Source organism: Octopus bimaculoides, chromosome 9, assembly GCF_046866305.1.
Source record: "Octopus bimaculoides isolate indiv1 chromosome 9, ASM4686630v1, whole genome shotgun sequence".
Lineage (NCBI taxonomy): Eukaryota > Metazoa > Mollusca > Cephalopoda > Octopoda > Octopodidae > Octopus > Octopus bimaculoides.
Window position 1 is genome coordinate 28,583,763 of NC_142936.1, and position 22,916 is coordinate 28,606,678.

The following is a 22,916-nucleotide window of genomic DNA, read 5'->3' on the forward strand; positions in this document are numbered from 1 at the left end:
GTGACTGTGTGCAAGTAACCAGTATACACACATACAAATCCCTCCATAGATTCATAAACAGACAGACGGACGGACGGACGGACAGATAGACTGACAGATAGCTAGCTAGCTAGATAGATAGATAGATAGATAGATAGATAGATAGATAGATAGAATTGCATATTTTGTGAACTTGCGTAGCTTGAAGATGCTCTGAATAAGGGACTCAGTACTGGTTGTACACAAAATAATATTCATTAGCAGCAGTTACAATTTACTTCGAAGTTTCCCCGATATTGTCATTTAGTTGTGAATAAGCTGAATAAAAATAAGTCTCCAGGGTCTGTGCAGAAGTCTTGATATACGGGGGTGACAAAATTCTTTGAACTCTTGAATATATTAATTTGTCACTGCTGGAGAACTGAGAAAGTTTCTCAAGACTGGGTTTAGGCCATTTTAGTCTCCTTGTAAAAATCGGCACCAAAGGATCTGTGTGGTAATTTTCGTGGGATTTCGCTTTTGTCTGGAGTTGGAAAGGTACTTGCCCGCATTTTGTTAGAACGTTTCAATACCTTCGTGGTTCCAAATATAGTGTCTGAGTCACAGTGTGGTTTCCGTTCATCCAGGGGCACAGCTGATGGTATCTTTACTATCAGAAAATTTCAAGAAAAGTGCATTGAACAGAATCTTGCCCTATACCATTGCTTTGTTGATTTGAACAAAGCATTCGATACTGTTAATCGAAATGCTCTGAGGTTAATTCTAAGGAAAATAGGTTAACCAGAAAAATTTGTAAACATGATCAGGGTTTTACATCAAGATATGAAAGCTAGAGTTGATTTTGGTGGTAGGTTTTCTGAATCTTTTGTCGTGGAAAATGGAGTAAAGCAGCGAGAACTTGATGCACTCACCCTCTTTACAATATATGTTGCTATTGTGTTGTCACGTGCTTTTCAAAACTCTGAGGAGGGTATTTACATTAAATATCGAATAACAGGTAATGTTTTTAATCTGACCAGACTGAAATTCAAAACGAAGATCTTTACTTTCCTCATTAGGGAACTTTTATCGGATCTTGTTCAAAACGGGGGCACCAGTTTTCATTTATGTTTTATGTAGTGTTTTTGGTACCGAAAGACTTTCAAACTTCGTATACTTATCTATTTTGTGTTATAGAACAGAAAAAAATTTTTGTATTCGAATTTATTTCATGTAAAAATTGTCTTATTTCGATAATTTCAACCAATCACTGACAAGTATTCAGCCGTTTACACTTACTCCTTTGGCAGTAAAGCGTATTTAATCTCCATTTCTTCTGACATTTTGCAGAGAGGCAACACATGTGTGTTCGTTTTTCCTAACCCTAACCCTAATTGACTTGCTCCTTCCCTCAAAAACCAAGCCTTGTGCCTATAATAGAAAGGTTTATTAGCTACTGCCAATATGCTTCAGCCATTTTTTGACAAGGAAATAATAATTTTATCACCGCCAGAATCGTTTGAGAATCGTTTGTTTACGAAGTCAGCACTTAATGTATTCGGCTGAATGGACGTCAGTCATTGGTTGAAATTACAGAAATACGACAACTTTAACATGAAATAACTTGCGATGTACGTTTTTTTGTTAAGAAGACTAAGAGAAAAATATGTTTTATATGATACATTCTACCAGTGTCCCAAGTTACAAAGTGTTTCGTTAAGAAAATACTGGTGCCCCCGTTTTGAACAGGATCCCTTTTATCCGCTGACGATTGCAATCTTGTCAGTCATTCTGAAACAGGTCTGCAGTCTCTTGTTTCATGGTGAGCTTGCAGAGGGGAAACGCTATCAGCGTAAATCTAAAAAATGGTTTTAAGGACGGCATAAGGACTACTATGAAGTCACTTGGAATGGATCCAGAGGACATAGAAACCCTCGGATCGAGCTGGATGGGGAGTGAAAGCATTTGAAGAGGCCAGAATACTGCATGCAAGGCTCAAAAGATATTTAAGGAAGAATGTTACGATCGAGAAGGTGAATCACAATGAACATTTTTGTGTGCACAGTTTGTGATAGACCATGCCTTTCTTTTGCTGGGCTCGAATCTCATTTGCGAACCCACTATGTTACCCAATGCATAATGTTTTTGCGTTAGCAAACGCTATAAAAATGCAGTATTGAGTCCAGAGGAAGCGTATAAAAACACAGCACAACTCAAAATTAGGCGAAACGATATCGCCCAGGAAGTGAAATCAAGCGACAAATATCGATATTTTGCAGTCGTTTCTGCTCTTCACTGTCAAACACTGATCCACCTCCGAAACAACTCGCCCCTTGCCGACGTTCAAAAGTGTCGCACAAGGAAAACAGGCTCGAGGCGGAGAAGTGTGTGAAACTAAAGAGCGGAAATAATCTCGAAATATCCATATATGTCGCTCTCTTTAATATCTGAGGCGATTTCGTTTCGCTTAACTTTGTGTCATGCTGTTTCTAAACATAATTTCTCTTTCAAATAGTCTCCCATGAACAACATACCGTAGCTTTGTAGCGTTTATAAACACAGATACAACACATACATTAACTATGTGATATTGATAATGTTTATACACGCACACGCGCACACACACGCACACACACACTCACACACACACACACATACTCACACACACACACATACAGAAACAGGAACTCACACACGCACACATATACAAACAGACCCCACACACACACACACATATATACATTAAATATATATATATATATATTTATATATACATACATATATATATATATATATATATATATATATATATATATATATATATATATATATATATGCAACTTAGCCGTTTAGCAAAAGAGACCGATAGAATAAGCACAAGGTTTGAAAAGAAAATAAGTACTGGCGTCGATTAGTTCGACTAAAATTCCTCGTTTCAAAGAATGAAATAAGCAAACGATAAAAGAAAACAAAAGATGCGTATATACGACGAAGGCAAACGAAGGAATACTTCGATGTCACTGTCAAACTTTTCCTAGTAAAAGTTTAATATTCATGTATTCCACTAACGAGTACTAAATAATTCTTCTGTTTAATGTTAAACTGTTTTCTATATAAGCTTGACATAGATAAGCTATGTTAGATATATTTAATATTCTGAGTAACATACATTAACGGAAAAGCAGCAGTGATTTAGAAGGAAAATATGTCAGGTTATGAAGAGACTCAGGTAAATATACATATTTCGTAGGGTATTACCGGACAAATCATTTTATTTCTGGCAAAACAACGGTCTGTATAAGTGTGTGTGTGTGTGTGTGTGTGTGTGTGTGTGTGTGTGTGTGTGTGTGTGTGTGTGTGTGTGTGTACTAGTTTGTAAATGTGTCCGTGTGTATATATATATATGTGTGTGTTCGTATATATATATATATATATATATATATATATGTCTGTGTGTATGCACATATGTATGCATGTATGTATATATGTATGTATATACATACATACTTATGTATACACGAGTGTGTATCTATGTGTTTGTACAGAGTTGTACATTCCTCCTCTTCTTAAATGGACGTGTGTTAAATTTCTTTTTTTTTCTTTTTTTTTTTTTTCAAAAATCATAATACATAAATATATTTATATACATATCGATAATTTGATATAGTATGTCCCTTTTGATATTTAATTAATTTCGTAACGAAAGTAAGCAAATGCAACTGTTACCGTCCCTCTAACTATCGAGTATTATTTCTCTGATGTTTTTATGAAATATCGGCACAACTTCAAAGTGAATGTTCAGATAATATAAAATACAAAACTCAGCTTCACACAATGTGTCTGAGACACTTCAAAACAATTGTTATTAATTATTGTTGTAGTTTTGATGTTTCTCACTGATGGTAGTGTGCTGAAGATGTTCCGTTGACAACCATGAGGTTTGAGACTCAATCTCACTATGCCCTCACCCTGGACAAGTTATATGGAAGTTCATCATGCACACATAAACAGATAGTTAGATATGTTTGTCTGTGAGTGTATGCATATATGTACATATGTGTGTGTGTGTGTGTGTACATATATATATATATATATATATATATATATATATATATATATATATATATATATATATATATATATATATATATATATATATATATATATATTCTTTTATTCTTTTACTTGTTTCAGTCATTTGACTACAGCCATGCTGGAGCACCACATTTAATCGAACAAATCAACCCCACGACTTACTCTTTGTAAGTCTAGTACTTATTCTATTGGTCTCCTTTGCCGAACCGCAATGTTACGGTGACATAAACACACCAATATCGATTGTCAAGCGACGTATGAGGCTCCGACATGATCAAGAAACCCTCAAATAGGAAACTAGAGCTTATCAAGAAAAAACTACACAAATTCTTTAAAAGATTTGGACTGTCTATCTCTATTGAAAAGGAACACACCTCTATTAACTACTTAGACACAACCTGCAACCTAGCCACACGACTCCATGAACCCTACATGAAACCCAACACGAACCTCAAATATATAAACGCTTCAAGTAACCACCCCAACTTTATTAAGAGAAGCATATTAATATCACGCCTCTCTTCCAGCATAGATATCTTTAACAGACATAAAGAAACCTATAACTCCACACTACAGAAAGCAGGATCTAAACAAAAAATCAAATACCTTGTCCGTAATCACCATACAAGTAGCCCAAATAACAGGAACCCACTCACTAATACCACTAGCACCAACCACACACCATGCGCCACCACAAACTACACCAACAATAAGAACACTACGGGTAACCTCAATAGAAACAACACCAATATGAACAACGCCAAGGCCCATACACAAACCACTTATAACAACAAAAATAACCGCAACACTAACACCGACAAAGTGATATTAAATGAAATTAACAATATTAACAAAACTAATAACACAAAGTGTGCAAATAAGCCCCAAAATAACATAAGCTACAAAAATAATAGTATAAACCTACACATCGGTATCAATAAAACTAAAGTCACCCGACGAACTAATATGAACCTTGGTAATAGCAAGAAAACCAGGCCCTCTATCCCACATGAACCCTACAATAATAACACCAATGGAACAGACAAAATAGCACGAAAGTGAAACCTAACTATGGATACAACCAAGATACATACAACCATAACTTCACACCAATCACAAACAAGGAGGATAGCTTCTATACTAGAAAAAAAAAACAGCACAAAAAATAGACAAAATAGCGATAATATCTGGCTCGTAATCCCTTACACCATGCACCTCAAATCAAATATAGTTCGCTCATTAATGAAAATCATACACATACACTTAAACGTTAATAATAAATACGCAGAATTATTTAGGAATAAAATCAGAATAGGCCACAGTCTGACTAATAACTTAGCCACAATAATAGCCTCAATAAATGATTTTAAAAAACTAGACAAATTCTATGAAACTAGAAAGATTGTGAACAATAAAAATAAAAACCAACCAACTAATAGAACTAAGCCCACCACTAACGCAGCGCCTCCTGCTAACTTTGATATAGGCCTGAATAATAATAGCCTCCACCACCACAATACAACACGAACGAAGATACACCTAATTATTTATGACGCTGTAGGGATAGAACAAAGTGCCAGTTCTCAAATAGATGCAAAACAAATAATGTAGTTTACCAATGTGATGTCCATACAAATAACCAGACGAAATCATACATAGGCGCCACTAAGAACCAAATGATTCTTAGATAACACGCACCAATCGAGCTTCAGAAATAGGAGTAAGGCCAACTCAACAGGGTTAAGTACATACATTTGGAAACTTAAGGATAAAAAATAGATTATAGTTTAAACTGACATGTACTCACGAAAACAACCTCCTACAACACCGCCAATAGACGCTGCGGTCTTTGTCTATCAGAACGCCGAGCTATACTTACGGCTAAATAACCCCTTCTGAGCAGAAATTTTCAGAACAACAATTTTTGTCTTCATGTGGACCTTTCTGTATTTTCAAAATACCAGTAGAATAGCCCCTTTTGTATTCAAGTAGGCCTCTATGTCTTTCATAATCCCAAACTTGAATAGTCATCTATATAAGTCTAATTAGCTAGGACCCACCTATAACACTTACACACAAATAGTCACCCCGCAAACCCACTCGCCCTCCACATTCCATAAAAATTTACTTTGCACATACATAGGGCTCCTAATAGTACTAAGAACTTCCTAAACTCTAGTAATAATTTAACTCTTAGCCATAATACAATTCTAAACCACCCTACCTAGTCTAATAAAAATTGGTATGAGTTAGTTCCCTTTTCACCCTAAGTTAGAGTTACCCCCTTCACTTACAGTGCCGGTGACTAAACGCACTGTAGAATAAAAACAAATTTAATACACACGTGCGAAAAAATGTGCTTAGTTAAACTCGGAACCCCACACCAAAATAATATTCAACCCACTCTAATTACAATGAAACTAACCAGTCTATTACAATGAAACCTCTCCCCAGCGAAATTTCCAGCTCGAGAACAAAATTTAATATAAGACTTACTATCTTTGCTTATATTACCTTCACATATGTATCAATTATTTTCGCATCCAAACCGATGTATCTATTTTCGCATTCTGAAGAGATTTACTAAAACTAGTAAATCGAAACGATCGTAAATGCTACCTTCATCTTTGATTCTTTCTTCTTTGATATCTAATTAAATGCATACCAGCGAAAACGACGAGTTTCCCTTGTTATTACATCCATTTTCTTCTCTTATATATATATATATATATATATATATATATATATATATATATATATATATATAGGCATCTATATATATATATATATATATATATATATATATAGGCATTTATATATATATATATATATATATATATATATATATATATATGCATGTGGACATACATATTTATATATACATATACACAATGTATGCATGTCTGTATATACGAAAGAGCGATGTACAGGACGTTGTACGCAATAAATTCTGATTATTTTAAAATTTCATCTGTCTGGAAGACGGAAAGCAGAAACCTGGAGGAAATCGATAGTGATTCCCAAAGAAAAGAGGACATATTTCCAAGAGATAAGGAGATTAAATCTCGATTAAAGTATCAGATTTTATCATAATTAGCCAAATTCATTGAATTATTTGAATTATGAATTATTTTTTGCGGTTTCTTTTCTGTAAAATTCTCAAAATTTCCCTTTCCCGAAATAAACCTAATTCTTCTTTATATATAGGCGATGAGCGATAGAGAAAGACGGAAAGACAAAAAGAGGGAGGGAGAACGAGGGAGTGAGAAAAAGAGGGAGAGAGAAGAGTTGCTGACGTGGGGTAGGAGGAACGTAATATTTATAACGAGGTTGAAAAGTTAGTTGAAATGAGTGATACTGAGAAAGAAAGAAAATGTTTAGTAGAGTGATTATGTTCTGGTGGTGAGATTAAAGAAAGGCAAATAGAGAGAGAGAGAGAGAGAGAGAGAGAGAGAGAGAGAGAGAGAGAGAGAGAGAGAGAGAGAGAGAGAGAGAGAAGAGGCAGAGAGTTGTGGTGTTTTTTGCCGGCTGATGCTTTAAGATGTCATGTAACTAGTGAAAGTGAGAGGTGAAGAGAAAGAGGAGAGAAATGAGAACGGCGTGAAAAGGGAAATGGCATGGTCTAAAAATTTATTGAAGTTAGAGGTAGGGAAAAGAGAGAGAGAGAGAAATATATAATAAAGCGTTTAGCAGAAGGAAATTTGAAATCACCGGAAAAGTAGGAAGCTAATTTTTCGATTCTAAAAATTTCAACTCCGCCATTACCATAAAAGGAACAACAAAATTCAACCGAGTTTGACGTTGCCTTTCATTCTTTCAGGATCGATGAATTAAGTATCAGTTGAGCACTGGTATCGATGTAATCGACTAGCCCCCTCTTCCAACATTTTAGTCTTTGTTCCTAAGAGAGAAAAGATATTTTTTTTATTATTAGGTTGGCGATATGGCAGAAACGTTTGCACGCCAGATCTATACACATAAACTCTGCCAGTTTGATTCTTATATTTTTGTTTTATTTATTACAGATGTTTGGCAGAAACGCTATAATGACACCTATCAAGGAGAATTCTTAAACGATTCCATCATATTGGTCCGTTATGAAGATGGCTATTGGAGCAAACCATATTTTGACTGCGGTGGAGGATACATTTGGATGATGACTTATATTACACCGTTTTTCGGGTTTAAAAATAATAGCTTTTATTTCAAGTAAGTTTTTGAATTTTATTTTAAATGTTAACCCATATATTTTAATTAACATCGTCCCCAATTTTTCGCAGGTTTATTGTTTACCTACAACATATACAATGAGAAGAATTCACCGTATTTTGAATAAATTGCTTTAAAATGATGCTGGGAATCTTCAAGTGGTTCGAAAATGTTGATTTGATTATAATTCTTGTACCCAATCAATTCAGAAAATATCTCACGCTAAGCTTTGAAAAAATACATAATAAAAATAATTAAGCAAATTAAAAACCCAAGATATATTATTTACTTAATATTTTTCAAGCAAATCATATGAATTATGCTCTAAATAAAATGTTCTAAATGAATTCCTTTTTCCTAATCAGAAACTGTTTTCTAGTGCTTTTTGCTGTGCTTGGAGTTATCCAATGAACCGAAAATTTCAGTTATCTTGGGACACAAATGTATCCTACAACTTGAAATATATGTATATATGTAAATATACATACAATACGTGCGTATATACATTACATACATACATTATATACATATATGCATACATACATTACATTACATGCGTACATAGTGTACTTACATGCATACCATCCTATGCGTATATAGATAGAGAGAGACAGAGACAGAGAGACAGACACAGAGAGAGAGACACAGAGAAAGACACAGAGAGAGACAGAGAGAGAGACAGAGAGAGACAGAGAGAGACAGAGACACAGAGAGTGAGACACAGAGAGAGACACACACAGAGAGACACGGAGAGAGACGGAGAGAGAGACACAGAGAGAGACACACAGAGAGAGACACAGAGAGACACAGAGAGACACACACAGAGAGACACACAGAGAGAGAGACACAGAGAGAGAGAGACACAGAGAGAGAGAGACACAGAGAGAGACACAGAGAGAGAGACACAGAGAGAGAGAGACACAGAGAGAGACAGAGAGAGAGAGACACAGAAAGAGAGACAGAGAGATACATACATTTACTGAGACAGAGAGATACATACATACATTACACATAGGAACACATACAAACTTACATGCCTACTTAAAGTACACATAGCTGAAATTTAAAGAGAAACAAAAGATGAAGACAGGTCTATGAACAACAACAATTAGTTTGATGCTCGGGAAAGTAAGAAAGTATTTTACCTTTCGAGCCTACTCTTTTGAACAGAAAGGAATAAGAGAAAATAAACATAGAGAGAGAATTAAAAATCTTGTAGATTTAGCGATTAAGCATGGCGACTGGTTGGGAAAAATATATAAGTATATATATATATATATATATATATATATATATATATATATATATATATATATATATATATATATATATATATACATATATACATACACATATATACATAAATACATGTATATATACATAAATACATGCATGCATACATACATTGTCATGTATATCTATAATATAATGAAAGGAGAGAACTTACAATATTTTCTGAAGGTGGCAAGATAAACGTTTGTCAACGACCTTTTGGCAGAAGTGAAATGACGTAGGTATGTATATACGAAGCAAGTTTGACTTATGAGGTGGTCAAACAGGCTATTCTAAAAGCTTATGAACTGGTCCCTGAGGCATATAGACAAAAATTTCGGCAGTCCAAGGAAAAAAGTAAGGCTACATATGTAGAAATTGCTAGAAAGAAGGAAAATTTTTTGGATAGGTGGTGTGTATCAAAAGAAGTTGGGGAAGATTTTCACAAATTGAGGCAGCTTCTATTATTAGAGGAGTTCAGTGTGTTCATGTTGATATTAGGACTTATTTGGAAGAGCAGAGAGTAGAACAGTTACAAAAGGCAGCTAGTTTAGCAGATTATTACTCTATTACTCATAAGCATGAGTTCAAACTGTATGGTTATTATCATCCGCATAATTTCGAGGTAGGTCAGACAAGTAAAACAACTTATTCAGCTCGGTCAGGTTCGAATTATAACAAGTCCAGTGGTTCAGTGTTAAGAAAGTCAACCCGTCCTTTTGTTTCTAAATCTGATTCAAATTTTTATTCAACAATTATTTGTAGATATTGTTTGATTTCTGAGTGTAAAAAGCTCAAGTTAAAAAATCAGTCACAGCCCTTACCCCACGCTTTTGTGAATATCAAGTCTCAGCCTATTTCCGACATTATTAACAATGAGGAGGGGTACTTGCTTTTCATTTCGAAAGGGTTTGTCTCACTTGACGGTGATAAGTCCACATTACGACCCATTACTATTTTGAGGGTCACAGGCGCACTCCAGTCTCTATTGTTGGAAGGTACACTTCCTTTCTCGGAAGTGTCGTCTGCTAACTCTGTTTTATTAAAGAGTATTAGTGGAATTTCAGGTGCACTGCACCTCTTCATTTTGTTGATTTGCAGTTAGATTTTGTGTCTGGTTTGGTAAAAGTTGGTGTTAAGAAACTCTCCCAGTTTCAGGTGTAGACTTGCTTATTGGAAATGATTCAGCAGGGTCCAAGTTGTTGTCTCAACCACATGTTAAGTATTGAGCCAAGCCCTTCTGAGAGCACTGAATTCCACCTGACCTTGCTAGACTACGTGTCTACTTTTCGAAACAGACTTTCCAAAGCTACTGAGGTTGCCAGAGAACGTTTGAAGAAACCACAGGACCACAGAATTGTCACATTGATGTTGACGTTGCCCTGAACATGTGCAGATCCATGTGTAGAACAAAAATATAAATAGTTTGGTGCAAGTGCCTGAAAGACACTAAAATCTGCTATTACAACAAGAAATCTTTAAGGGCTACCAATCAAAAGAGATACGCTTAAATATACGAAAATCGAATCTGCAAGTTAGCGGCTGTTGTCTTTTCAAACATTTTCATTTCATTTTCGTTTTCACAATCTCTTGCTTTCATCGGCATACTTTGGATCTAAGTTGATTTCGTCTTGGGCAGAATTACTTACTCTTTTACTCTTTTACTTGTTTCAGTCATTTGACTGTGGCCATGCTGGAGCACCGCCTTTAGTCGAGCAAATCGACCCCAGGACTTATTCTTTGGAAGCCTAGTACTTATTCTATCGGTCTCTTTTGCTGAACCGTTAAGTTACGGGGACGTAAACACGCCACCATCGGTTGTCAAGCGTTGGTGGGGGGACAAACACAGACACAAACACACACACACATATATATATATATATATATATATATATATATATATATATATATACATATATACGACGGGCTTCTTTCAGTTTCCGTCTACCAAATCCACTCACAAGACTTTGGGCGGCCCGAGGTTATAGTAGTAGACACATGCCCAAGGTGCCACGCAGTGGGACTGAACCCGGAACCATGTGGTTGGTAAGCAAGCTACTTACCACACAGCCACTCCTGCGCCTATACTTTTCAACATTAAATGAAGATAAAGCGTTCATTCGAGAACCCAATATGTTTTATAGAACATTTCGTTCAAATTAGATTGCGCGTATGCGTGAACGTGCGCGTGCACACACACACACACTCACGCATACGCATACACGCGCACACGCGCACATGCACACACATACACAGGCACATATGCACACACAAACACACATACACGCACACGCATGGCTGCATGATTAAGCAGTTCACTTTGCAATGAATGGTTTGAAGTTCCGTCCCACTGCGTGGGACTTCCGGCATGTGTTTTCTACTATTGCTTCAGAGTGACTAGTACCTGGTAAATGAATTTGTGTGTACCTGTGTGTGCGTGTTTGGAGTTGTGTTTATCCCATCCCATCGCTTGATAACCGGTTTTGATTTTTTACGTTTCTGTAACTTAACGGTTCGACAAAAATAGACCGATAGATTAAGTAGCAGACTTTACGTTTTAGAGTCGATAACTTTGCTTAAACTAGTCTACGCAATAATCTAGTATGGCTGCAGTCCAACGACTGGAACATGTAAAAGAATATAAGAATGTAGTGTAGTCTGCACATATATATGTTTGTAAGTTTGCGAGTTTCAGTTTGGATGAATATTTCGCGTGAAGTCATTTGTTAGCAGATCAGTAGCTTACGTAACGTGATTTCAAGTCAGATCATGTAAAAACGATTATTATGATCACCTTGTTGAGTAAAGTGATTGATATTTCTTTAACTGAAAGTGTTAGTTTGTGGAACTAATTAAATTCCGGGTGAAAACGTTTAATGAGATGAAATCTACAGATTGAAACGGTTTCAATTTGAGAACAGGAATTAAATGTAAGCTATCGTTTTTACATGATCCTTTCAGTCTTAGTTCCGAGTACAGCTGACTATCAACAAAGCACTAAACATTTAGCTGTAGAAACATTCCAGTTTAACAAACACAAACTATTTACAAATTATAGCACATTTAAGAAATAAAAGAAATGTATGTCTATATCTTTTATCTTTTATTCGTTCCAATTAGTAGACTGCAGCCATGCAGAGGCACCGCCTTGACGAATATTCGATGGAAAGGATCGACCACAGGACTTATTTTTTATAGGCCTGGCACTTATTCGACAGGACTTTTTTGCTGAACCGTTAACTCACGGGAAAGTACGCACTCCAACATCGGTTGTCAAGCGGTGATGGGGGACCAAAACAGACACAAAGACACACATACACACACACACACATCACATATATATATATACATATAAATGCACACACACACACACACACACACATATACGTATTGGTGCAGGTGCCTAGCAACCATGAGCATACGAATATGTGGAGGTGGTGGTGGTGGTAAGGGGGTTAACTGCTATATCAGCTGCGTGTTATCATTTATATGGGGAGGTGCGCGCGCGTGTGTGTGAATGCGTGTGTGTGAATGCGTGGGCATTAGTGCAGTCAGTATACGCGTGGGTGCGCGTACGTGTTTAGGATGCATTCAATGGATGATTGATGAACATGTACATTCCTGGCTTTATATGTGTAATGATGAATGTGTGCTTGTTTGCTAGAAGGAAAATGTCTGCGTACGTTCGCGTTTTCATCTACTATGTGGATGTGTCTGTACATGTATGTGCATGAATTTGGTATTTGTATGTGCAAACATGACAGATGTGCTCTAGTGTTGTTGCAACATCGTTGCCGGTTAGTGGGAGATTTGTCGTTGGATTGAGTTTTGGTTGTGTACGAGGTGGGGTGTGAAAGAAAGAGGAGAAACGCATACGTACATGGATGTGTATGTCTGTGTGTCTGTATGTGTGCTGGCGCGTGCACAAGCACGTTTAACGTGGCGAGTTACAGAGAATACATGAGGCTGGATTTCCTAACCATGGATGGTTAGGAAATCTGCCCTGGATTGTGGGGCAGCCAGTGTCGACGTGCAATCAATGTTATATTGGTATATCTGTAGTATATCTGGTTTGTCGGCGGCCAGTGATTTGAAGTTCACAATGACGGCATACCTCCGATGTCAGCAATAAGATAGTTTGGATTTCCTACTGAGATACTGCAGATTGGTGGAGAATATTCTGTCTTTCGCGGAACCTGAGCTGGCAATTGCTGGGGCTAGTTGAGTAATATAAGGCCTTGTGAATGATGGTCCATCGAATGCTGTTTTTTTTTTATTCCGGAGATCGCGAGGTCTTTAGAAGAAACGGGACAAAGGGGTGCAATTGTTTCTATACCTACATCTAAGCGAACGCATAATCTACGAGTAACTTCCCTTGAAGTCATTGGCTATCAGACATGTGTAGTACCTTGTAATTCCATCGGATGGTGTGAGGTTGGCTCTGTAGATTACGGCCCGAGTGCTAGGATCTTGCTAAAGGGTTGCTGGGAGGGTGTCAGAATTTACCGGTTGGGGTTTGAAGTTGTTCGGGCGCATATTTGCATTCTTGTAGTGTGGGATGTTAGAAGCAATTTTTCTAAGCAGGAGTAGCTCACCTTCATGTTATGTGGGCTACAAAGCTTATAGTACTTATGGCCCTTGGGGAAATGTTGCTTAAACAACAGAAGGCTTCTAGCTATCTTGGTGAAAACTTCAAGATTAAATGGTAGGTTGGACCAGATTATGTTTCTCGTGAAGTAGATTTTGGGGATCTTTCATATATGCTACCTTTTCGGAAAATCATATGATTTGACATTGCCAGGCCGTCGTCCTTTAAAGGGTCGACTTATGTGGGTGTGTGCGTTTCTTGAGAGTATCCAGGATAAGTAAGCAGAAGCAGTCGACCATCTCAGATCCGTTCGTAGCTCCCCATAGAAACGTCGAACAGTGGACCACCTTTCTTCAGCCGGATGGAATCGCCGTGAAACAAGATTGAGTTCATGACGATTCTGAAATCGAGCTCACTTATACAAGTGAATTGCCTAACGAAATCCAGGATCCTCAGGGGAAGAGATTTCGATATAGAAAATCTGCAGGCCTATTTATTCTCGATACCGCGGAGCCAATCGATCACAGCTGCGCTGGAACCGCGTTAAATCAACTCTGTGGCCCTTCTAATATTTGAGTTGATAGTATCATGAATGCGCTTACTGACAATGATCATCTCGCTTTTGGAGGGGTTGATCAGCCTGCATTTGGAGTTGAAGAGGAAATAGGGTTTGTGATCCTTATCTATAACATCGGGAGGGTGTCGCGTGGCAAGGCGGTCCACATGAGCTTCTATGTTAAGAATGATGGCTAGCTCCTTTGCTTCTGTATTTATGTTATTGTACGTGGAGTTGCTAGTTTACTTGCATATCATGGTGGTCGTGTTTAGGAGGGGGCTTAACAGCGACTGCTCCTCAACACTGGCTGCCTTACAAACAAGGTTAGTCTTCCTAACCACAGGCTGACCTTCCAATCTTATGCAGCCCCTTTACCACCAAATTTCAATCGAATTCCAATTTCTTCCCGCCTGCAGCGCTTTTGCAGCCATACTAGCATACATCTTTGATGCTAACACGCACAAATATAAAAAGTATGCATATAGGTACACACACGCGCACATATCCCAAATAAAGACACATGCACGCATGCATACATGTTCTTTCTGATAAATACGCGCACATTCATACGTATACAGGAAAGTACAGTCTGACGTTCACCAAGTATCCATATGGAAGCACACCCATGCATGCATCCTAAACATGGACGCGCACCCACGCGTATACAGCAGGTATTAATGTACACGTATTAACATACACATATACAAACACCTACACAGCTGATATACAAGAAGCTGGTATATACAAGTGACACATACATCCACATATTGGTGTACACGAATGGTCACATATGGCTGATACGTACCTGCACCCATACGTACACATACCCTAACAAAGACACACATATGCACCAACGAGCTGATGGCATCAGCTCTCAGCCACACGCCAGCTTACATACATGCACGCCCTCTCTCACAGACACACACACACAGCGCATCGTCTCATACACACGCGCACGCATAGTAGATATGCACGGATAGGCATCAGATACAGCTACGCACTCGTACATTTGGCGTACACACTCAAACACACACACACTCACCCGCAAGTGCCATCAAAAATCGGTCAGACAGCAAGTCTGCACCAGCTTCCTGTCCAGCCACGTGGTTAATGCATCTGATGTCGCTGGACTGTGGATCTCACTACTAACAACACCATATGACCAACAGCAGCCCGGTTTTTCGTAGCCATCTTGACTACCTGCATTCCCCCTATCAGTCTACTGAGATCGACAAGCTCGGTTTCTGTAAGAAACCAACGAAACTTTAAATCATATGGGACCCAATCAAATTATTCACTCACCCAAGTATATATTCACTCTCCTGTGTGTATGTGTGTGTGTGTGTGTGTGTGTGTGTGTGTGTGTGTGTGTGTGTGTGTGTGTGTGTGTGTGTGTGTGCGCGTGTGTCTGTGTGCGTGTGTGTGTGTGTGTAGTAAGAAAAACGAGGAAGAGAATTTCGATTATCCCCACGTGGTGAATTGTAATGCAAAAAATATATATATGAAAAATAAAAGAAGGCAAATGCATACAGTTTACATAGATTTAATATATTTTAGATGAAAGAGTATTGTGATTGTCGACCGGATTCGCTTTCGCTAATCATGACATTGAAATTATTGTAATTTCGTATTTTCTTAAGAAGATTTTAGTTCATGTTCTTGTATGAAAGTTTGTGAATGAATCAAGTAAAAATATCTAGTGGGAGGTAATTAGTGATAGTTATTACTCGGGACAGGGGAGGTCATTACACATTTTTAGGGTGGGATAAACAAATATCGAAAAACTTATAATCTAAAGTAATAGGACAAAATATTATAGTGATGGATGTGATCATGAATTAAAATATATACTGAGACAAAAGTTGGTTATGCGTTCATATCGAGGCGTGCTCTGTATTTTTCGATAAATAAATTTTCTATATTTGAACGTTCTTGTACAGAAATTGATTTTTTGCATTGCTAGGTGGGTAAAACTGAAATTTTTTGGGGATTCCCTCTGCATTTCTCAGTCTGTTCACTCAAAGGTATCTATCTATACTTTGAGAAACGGACCTTTCCTTATGCAGTGTGGTTCTCCGTCTAGGTGCCATACTTGTCTGTCCTTATTGTTATGTCCACAACCTGAACAAGTTATAACATGAATTAAATTCTTGGATTCACAAGTGAAGTTGGGCTTAATTGTGAATCTCTCCTCTTGTTTGAATTGGAATTCCGAGCCTCCCATTAGGTTGGAGTAAGTTGCGCATTTTGGACGTTCACACTTTTTAATCATTGGTTTTGTGGTTGTTGTGTAAAGGTGCACATTTGTCAGAAGTCTTTTCAGCGATTTGGGTTGTTTTTTACATTTGATGAATTTATGTGTTTTCTGAATGTTGTTCATTCTTGGATCCCTAGTGAGTATAGGTAGATTTTGTACAACAGTGTTGTATGCCTCATTGTTTCTAGGGTTGTGAGTTGATATGCACGGTAGTATTTTGAGATGAAGTGTGGTGTTTCGTTTTGTTTCCCTTGGTATTTTAATGCCTATTTTCTTGGTACGTTTAATTTCATCATTTATAAGTTAGGGTGGATAGTGTCTCTCAGTTAGTGTTGTTCTGAGGTCTTTCAATTATAAAAACCTAGTTTATGCATTCCGGAAATTCTTTGGGGTACTTTTCCATGTGGGATTTTGGTGAAAATATTAATAACTTCGAAGGAAACTAATAATGTCACTTCATTAGTTATTTTTGGTACGTGCTTAAGCATATCGAGATCGTCTCTAATGAAACCTTTGATGCATTTCAGCAAGGGTTTCAGTAGGATGTCTAGAAAATTGCTTAGGCGGTGGGTTTCACAGGTTGGGCCAGCTATAATGGGTCTTAACTTTAAATCTTCTGGCGCCAGGATATTTATATATTTGCCTGATGATTGTTTGCAGGTTTCATTAATTATTTTGCTCTTATGTAAAAAAAAAAAAAGCTGTAAAAAGAGACTAGTTCGTGATATAATCTATTTCTTTTTCTGTTGGGCCTTTCCCATATAGATGAATTAAGGACGTAGGATTTTTCATTGTCTTTTTTTTTTTTTTTTTATAATTTGCAACTTTTTCATAGAAGGTATCACTTTCTAGCATGGTTAATACTAGGATTTTGTAATATTCTGTGTCCATCAGGACTACAGCACTTCCTTTGTCTGCTTCTTTGATTGTCAGTTCTTTATCGTTTTGCAGTTCAATTATATTTTTCCATTCTAAATTGTTGAGGTTTGAATTCATTTCCGCTTATGGAAAGTATTTTGGAAATTTTGGATATGTTTGCAGAAGTCATGTGGTATTTTATTCCTACCCTTAAGTGGAAGATAATTGCTTCTGATTTTAACCAGTGATTTATCCTCGTTGTTGTAGTCAGTTCGTGCTTCTGTGAGTCGTAGTTTTCTGCAGAATTTCGAAATATTGTCTTTAATTTCATTCTGGTTAGATTTTCGTGGGGGGTGGCATTTTAATCCTTTAACTAGTATACTGATTTTTGTTGCAGAGAATTTTTTTTTATGAATCTATTCCTTTGGGTTTCTCTGAGTGTTTTGTTCCAACGTGTGTCTCTGTTTCTCTCCAGTCGGTCTAAAAAATGTTTACTGTAATTTTGTTGGTAGAAATTGTCAGTGCTATTAATTATATTAAGATCGCTGGGGGGTTGGTTTCACTGTCTGGATAAATTGGTTGGACTTACGTGGTTCGAGTTTTTTCGTTGGTATTGTTAAAGTTTTTAATTATATTTGAGATGTTGTGGGTTGGTTTTGCTGACTGAGTAAATAGGTTGGAATTCCGTAGGTCGAGTTTCTTCGTTGAGGAATAGAACTAGTCCGCTGGATGTTTCTAATTGCTGGAGAGAAATAATTACTTTTAACTCTAGGTTGGTTTCTTCTAGCATTTCTTATTTGTGAATTGCCCTGTTCCTAGTTTAAGAACGCTTTACTTCCAAGTGAGAAGTTAGTTTTGTGTGTTTGTCTTTTAGATGTTTATAGTTTGATCTAGTTGGGTGTTTATTCATTTCTGCATATGTATTAGCACTAGAGTTTTTCAGGAATGGGTTACCTGAATTGTATTCTCTTTTAAACTGTTCCGTGATATGTGTGTGTGTGTAAATGTGTGCATATATATATATATATATATATATATATATATATATATATATATATATATATATATATATATATATATATATATATATATATACATACATACATACATATACATACTCATAGGATAGCCCGAATCAAGGGAGTAAACAACGCACAGAATACTCTGGATTCGATATGATATATATCCACATTTGCTACTACAATTATCTCCGGAAAATACCCACAAGGATTCTTTACATGGATGTTTACTGCTGGAACGGAACTATATTCCAAGTACTGTTTCTTCTTTGTTCTTTCTTCTGCGCATCGCTCTCACTTCTTACTACAAATCTTCTCTTATAGATGTAATAATCCATTCTTCTACTATTACCGTCTCCGATGAAGGGATACATTGGATTTTCCCTGAAACAGCTGTAAGACTTTATACATAAAATATAATTCTAACTTTGCCATTGGTCTCTTTATCTTTTTCTTTCTTTATACATACACACGCTAATACACGACCTATGTTATATTCCCCACTCATGTTGCTACAACGACAGGGGCAAAACTAGTCGGTATACAGCACTTACTCGGTATTACCTGTATCTTTAGGGTTTGGTTGACTCCAATACCCTTCATAACCTTTATACATACATATATATACGTGCGAATGCGTGTGTGTATATATTACATACCTATATATACATATAACAGTAGGCGTGAAGCTGTAGTCGTGAGTCTCAAACTAGACTTTTAAAGATCACCCTTGCAACAGTGCGATGAAACATATAGAAGCTAGTCACTACCATAAGGTACACTACTCGCTGGTGTTCCAATAAATTTGCTAAGAATACAAGCGTATGATGGAGTTGGTAGAAGCAAAGTACCAAGTAGTGCAGACATTCTGTCCTGAACATAAACAATGTTGTAATCGATTTCAAATTCCTTGCAGAATCCAGTCCATTTCACTTAGGCATCTATTAGCATGTTGCCATTTAAGAAACGACTGTTTCATCTCACATTCCCATTTTTAATATTTGTAATATAAAAATTTATTAAGTCATAACCATTAGCTTCGGGTAGAGTTCCTTATGCTATCCAGCTTTATTATTTACTACCTTAAGTCCACACCTTACTATAAATCAGCTCTGCTTGTGATACTGAAAAACTCATAACGGTGATACATATTCTCCTCTCATAACTTATTAATGACAAAAATAAAATGATTATGAAGACGACGTCAAATACAAAATGGCAGCTGGCGGCGGTAGTGGATGATGGTAATGGTGATGGTGATGGTAGGGGTGATGGTGGGGGATCTGGTGGTTGTCGTCATCATCGTCGAGGTGATGATGATGATGATGATGGCATGATTACGACAACAGAATACTATGATACATGTTAAATGAATAGCTTCTGAAGAAGTCATTTTGAAAGCAAGTAAAACAAATTCTGTGACATTCTTTCTATTGGTCAAATCTACTTAGTGCTTATTGAATCAAATAGAATCGGTCAGTCTTCCACTTCAATGCCATAACCTAAAAGTGAGCGTTCCATTAGGTTTAAATACCTCAGTTGGTATTTAATTTTGTGAATAAAAACAATCGTTATAGTCTAAGAAGATCTTTATGCAATGTCATTGAGCTTGTATGAGTTTAATACAGTTAATATTTTTGCAGAAACAATAAAGATCTCCCGACTTCATTGCATTTCACTATGTGCTTTTTCATGTTTCCTATTACCGTTTAACATTTTATTCTTATTACGTTCAAATTTTGTCAAAGGGGGTCGATGAATAAGATCCAGCACCGATTTAAATAGTGTAGCATTATGGCAAGCTGGAAGTAAATTGAAGCGAATGTAACCGAGTTCAGAGCTTGCTAGAGTCGGCCTTACTTTCTATCCTTTCGAGATAATAGCATAAGCGTGTGTATTTATGCAGGTTTAGAATCACTTGAATGTTCTCTTAATTAATTTGTCTTGGGATCCATAACAAAAAAAAACTTTAAACAATTTAGAAACGAAAATTAGATAATAATTAATGGAGTGCACACAGAACAGCAAGAATCCAAACAATAGCGTAACTATTCTTCTTTATACATTCTGGTGGATGCGAACGTGAATATCTGAACAAAATCTGTTGTTCGCCACCTGAGAAAGAATCCTTTCTTTAGACGATGTGTGTTCATAGTACACGTGACTTACTGGTTCAACGATTTCAAGGATTTCGAGACACCGCAGTGTATCTCAGTAGAGGCTACCCCACGGACGGACTGATGAGTCTCACAAGCATATTCCTCTGCTGGTAATACAGCCATTGTATGTTACTGCAACAAAAGTCACAGGAATTGTGTTCGTAGCCATGTTTTAAATCTTGATAATAGTGATTCCAGTCAGTTTACTTTTAAGTAAGGACTAATATGTCACACAATCTTATTCCTTCATCTTCATAAATTTAAAATCTTTCCCAGGAAAAGAAAAAATGCTGTCATGATTTTTGTGCAGACCGTGATCTTAAAACTAAAACTACATCACAGTTCAAGCTACAAAGATCAGAAATAACATTCAGATATATGTACGTCAAACTTTGACTTAATGTTTCATTGTTCATGGCTTGTTATATATAGACTATCAGATTTCTGATTTCAAGATTTTTAAACTATAACTTCTGTGTATTTAAAGCTACATAATACAAGTACTATTAAAACTCATAAACTATAATAGAACATGAAACACGTTCATAACTCCTGTGCTTCCACATATAAAAACAAATTGCCATGTATGTGTATAAAATAAAAGTTTTAAAGTGACTTTTAAATAAAAATAGAAAATAAAATAAGTTAATTAAGCTCATTTAGAAAATTAGTTAAATCTTTCCAATCCATCAAACAATTTGAATAATATATTTTGCTACATATTTTTTACTAAATTTCTTTTTTCAAATCTCTCACTTTTTTTTCAATTACACATACTTAAACATGAGAGAAAACCGTAAGTTCTTAACGTTTACACCTTTTATCTCAACATCTCAGAGTCACTTTAATCATGTTGTTAATTGCTTTCTCTTTAAAATGCATTTACTCCATCAAACCAGTTTGTTCTTGATTGACAGGCGTGTAATAAAACATGTTCAAATTACTGAACACTGAATTTCACTGCGTTTGAGAAACATTTTTGGTGAAAACTTGCCGAGTGTTCTACTATTTACAGATAAATTACGTTTTTAAATAACTACCGTTCACATACTATCAAATTATCTCTCGTTATATTTTATGCAGCTAGATATATATCACGTCTGGTTTTGAAGAAGTGAATGTTTATTGACGAATAAATCGAAAATATATATTGCTAATTGGTGTCGAAATAAGGGAATGAAATAAAAATTAATTTCTTGAATATATTAGAATATTTTTATGTGGTGCCCTCTAGCATAGAGTTGTAGGGAGAAACTAAAGTGGTTGTTTGTAACGATATGGAGTACTCTCAATGAAAATCTTCATAACTTTCTCGAAACTAGTTTCTCTTTGATTTTATTTATTCTGGTTCACTATCAATATATTGGCCTGTATTTCATATGGTTTTATGTGCCATGAGAAGCAACTGATGTGAACATTTACCATTTGCTATATTTGTATGGATATCACACTACTCGTTCTACAGTGACTCAGTAAACAGATTTTCTACGACACTATTTCTGTTTATGTTTCATTAACCAAATGTCTTTTCATTAGAGATCAATCAGATGTATTCTGAAATATGATAGAACATCATAAAATCTTTATGTTGTCTAACCAGAATAGTCTAACGAATGACTTTCTTGTTCTTTCTGTGCAATATCTGGAGACGTACTACATCTTTGATTGCCATAATTAACCTGTTCATATTTTTTAATCATATCAATAAAGCCTCTTTTTGTATCTTGATGAGAATTCTCTTTTGTTTTAGATTACCACTTTTAGCAAGCTACGGAAGTAACTTCTTAATTTTCTCATGAAAAGGTATAAACTGTAATAGATGACAAAATGAATTCATAACTCCTGTTCACTGATATCTTAAATTTTGGTTTAGATAAAATTAAAAGTGACACTCGTTCTAAAATGAGCACTGAGATATTCAGTTAGAAAAGCTTCGGATCATAGC

General features: G+C 36.3%; 1 protein-coding gene across 8 annotated transcripts in view; it reads left to right on the plus strand.

The window, feature by feature from the left end:
* The window catches only part of LOC106877599 (putative G protein-coupled receptor CG31760), a 1,070,704-nt gene that overhangs the window by 818,117 nt on the left and 229,671 nt on the right, over window positions 1-22,916 (plus strand). For all 8 annotated transcript variants that reach the window (XR_016243082.1, XM_089357298.1, XM_089357297.1 and 5 more), the window contains one exon: window positions 8,079-8,262. Coding sequence is in view for 7 of the 8 variants with exons in the window: in XM_089357298.1 (XP_089213424.1) it covers window positions 8,079-8,262 (184 nt within the window). In the remaining variant the exon portion in view is untranslated. The remainder of the gene's footprint in view (window positions 1-8,078; window positions 8,263-22,916) is intronic.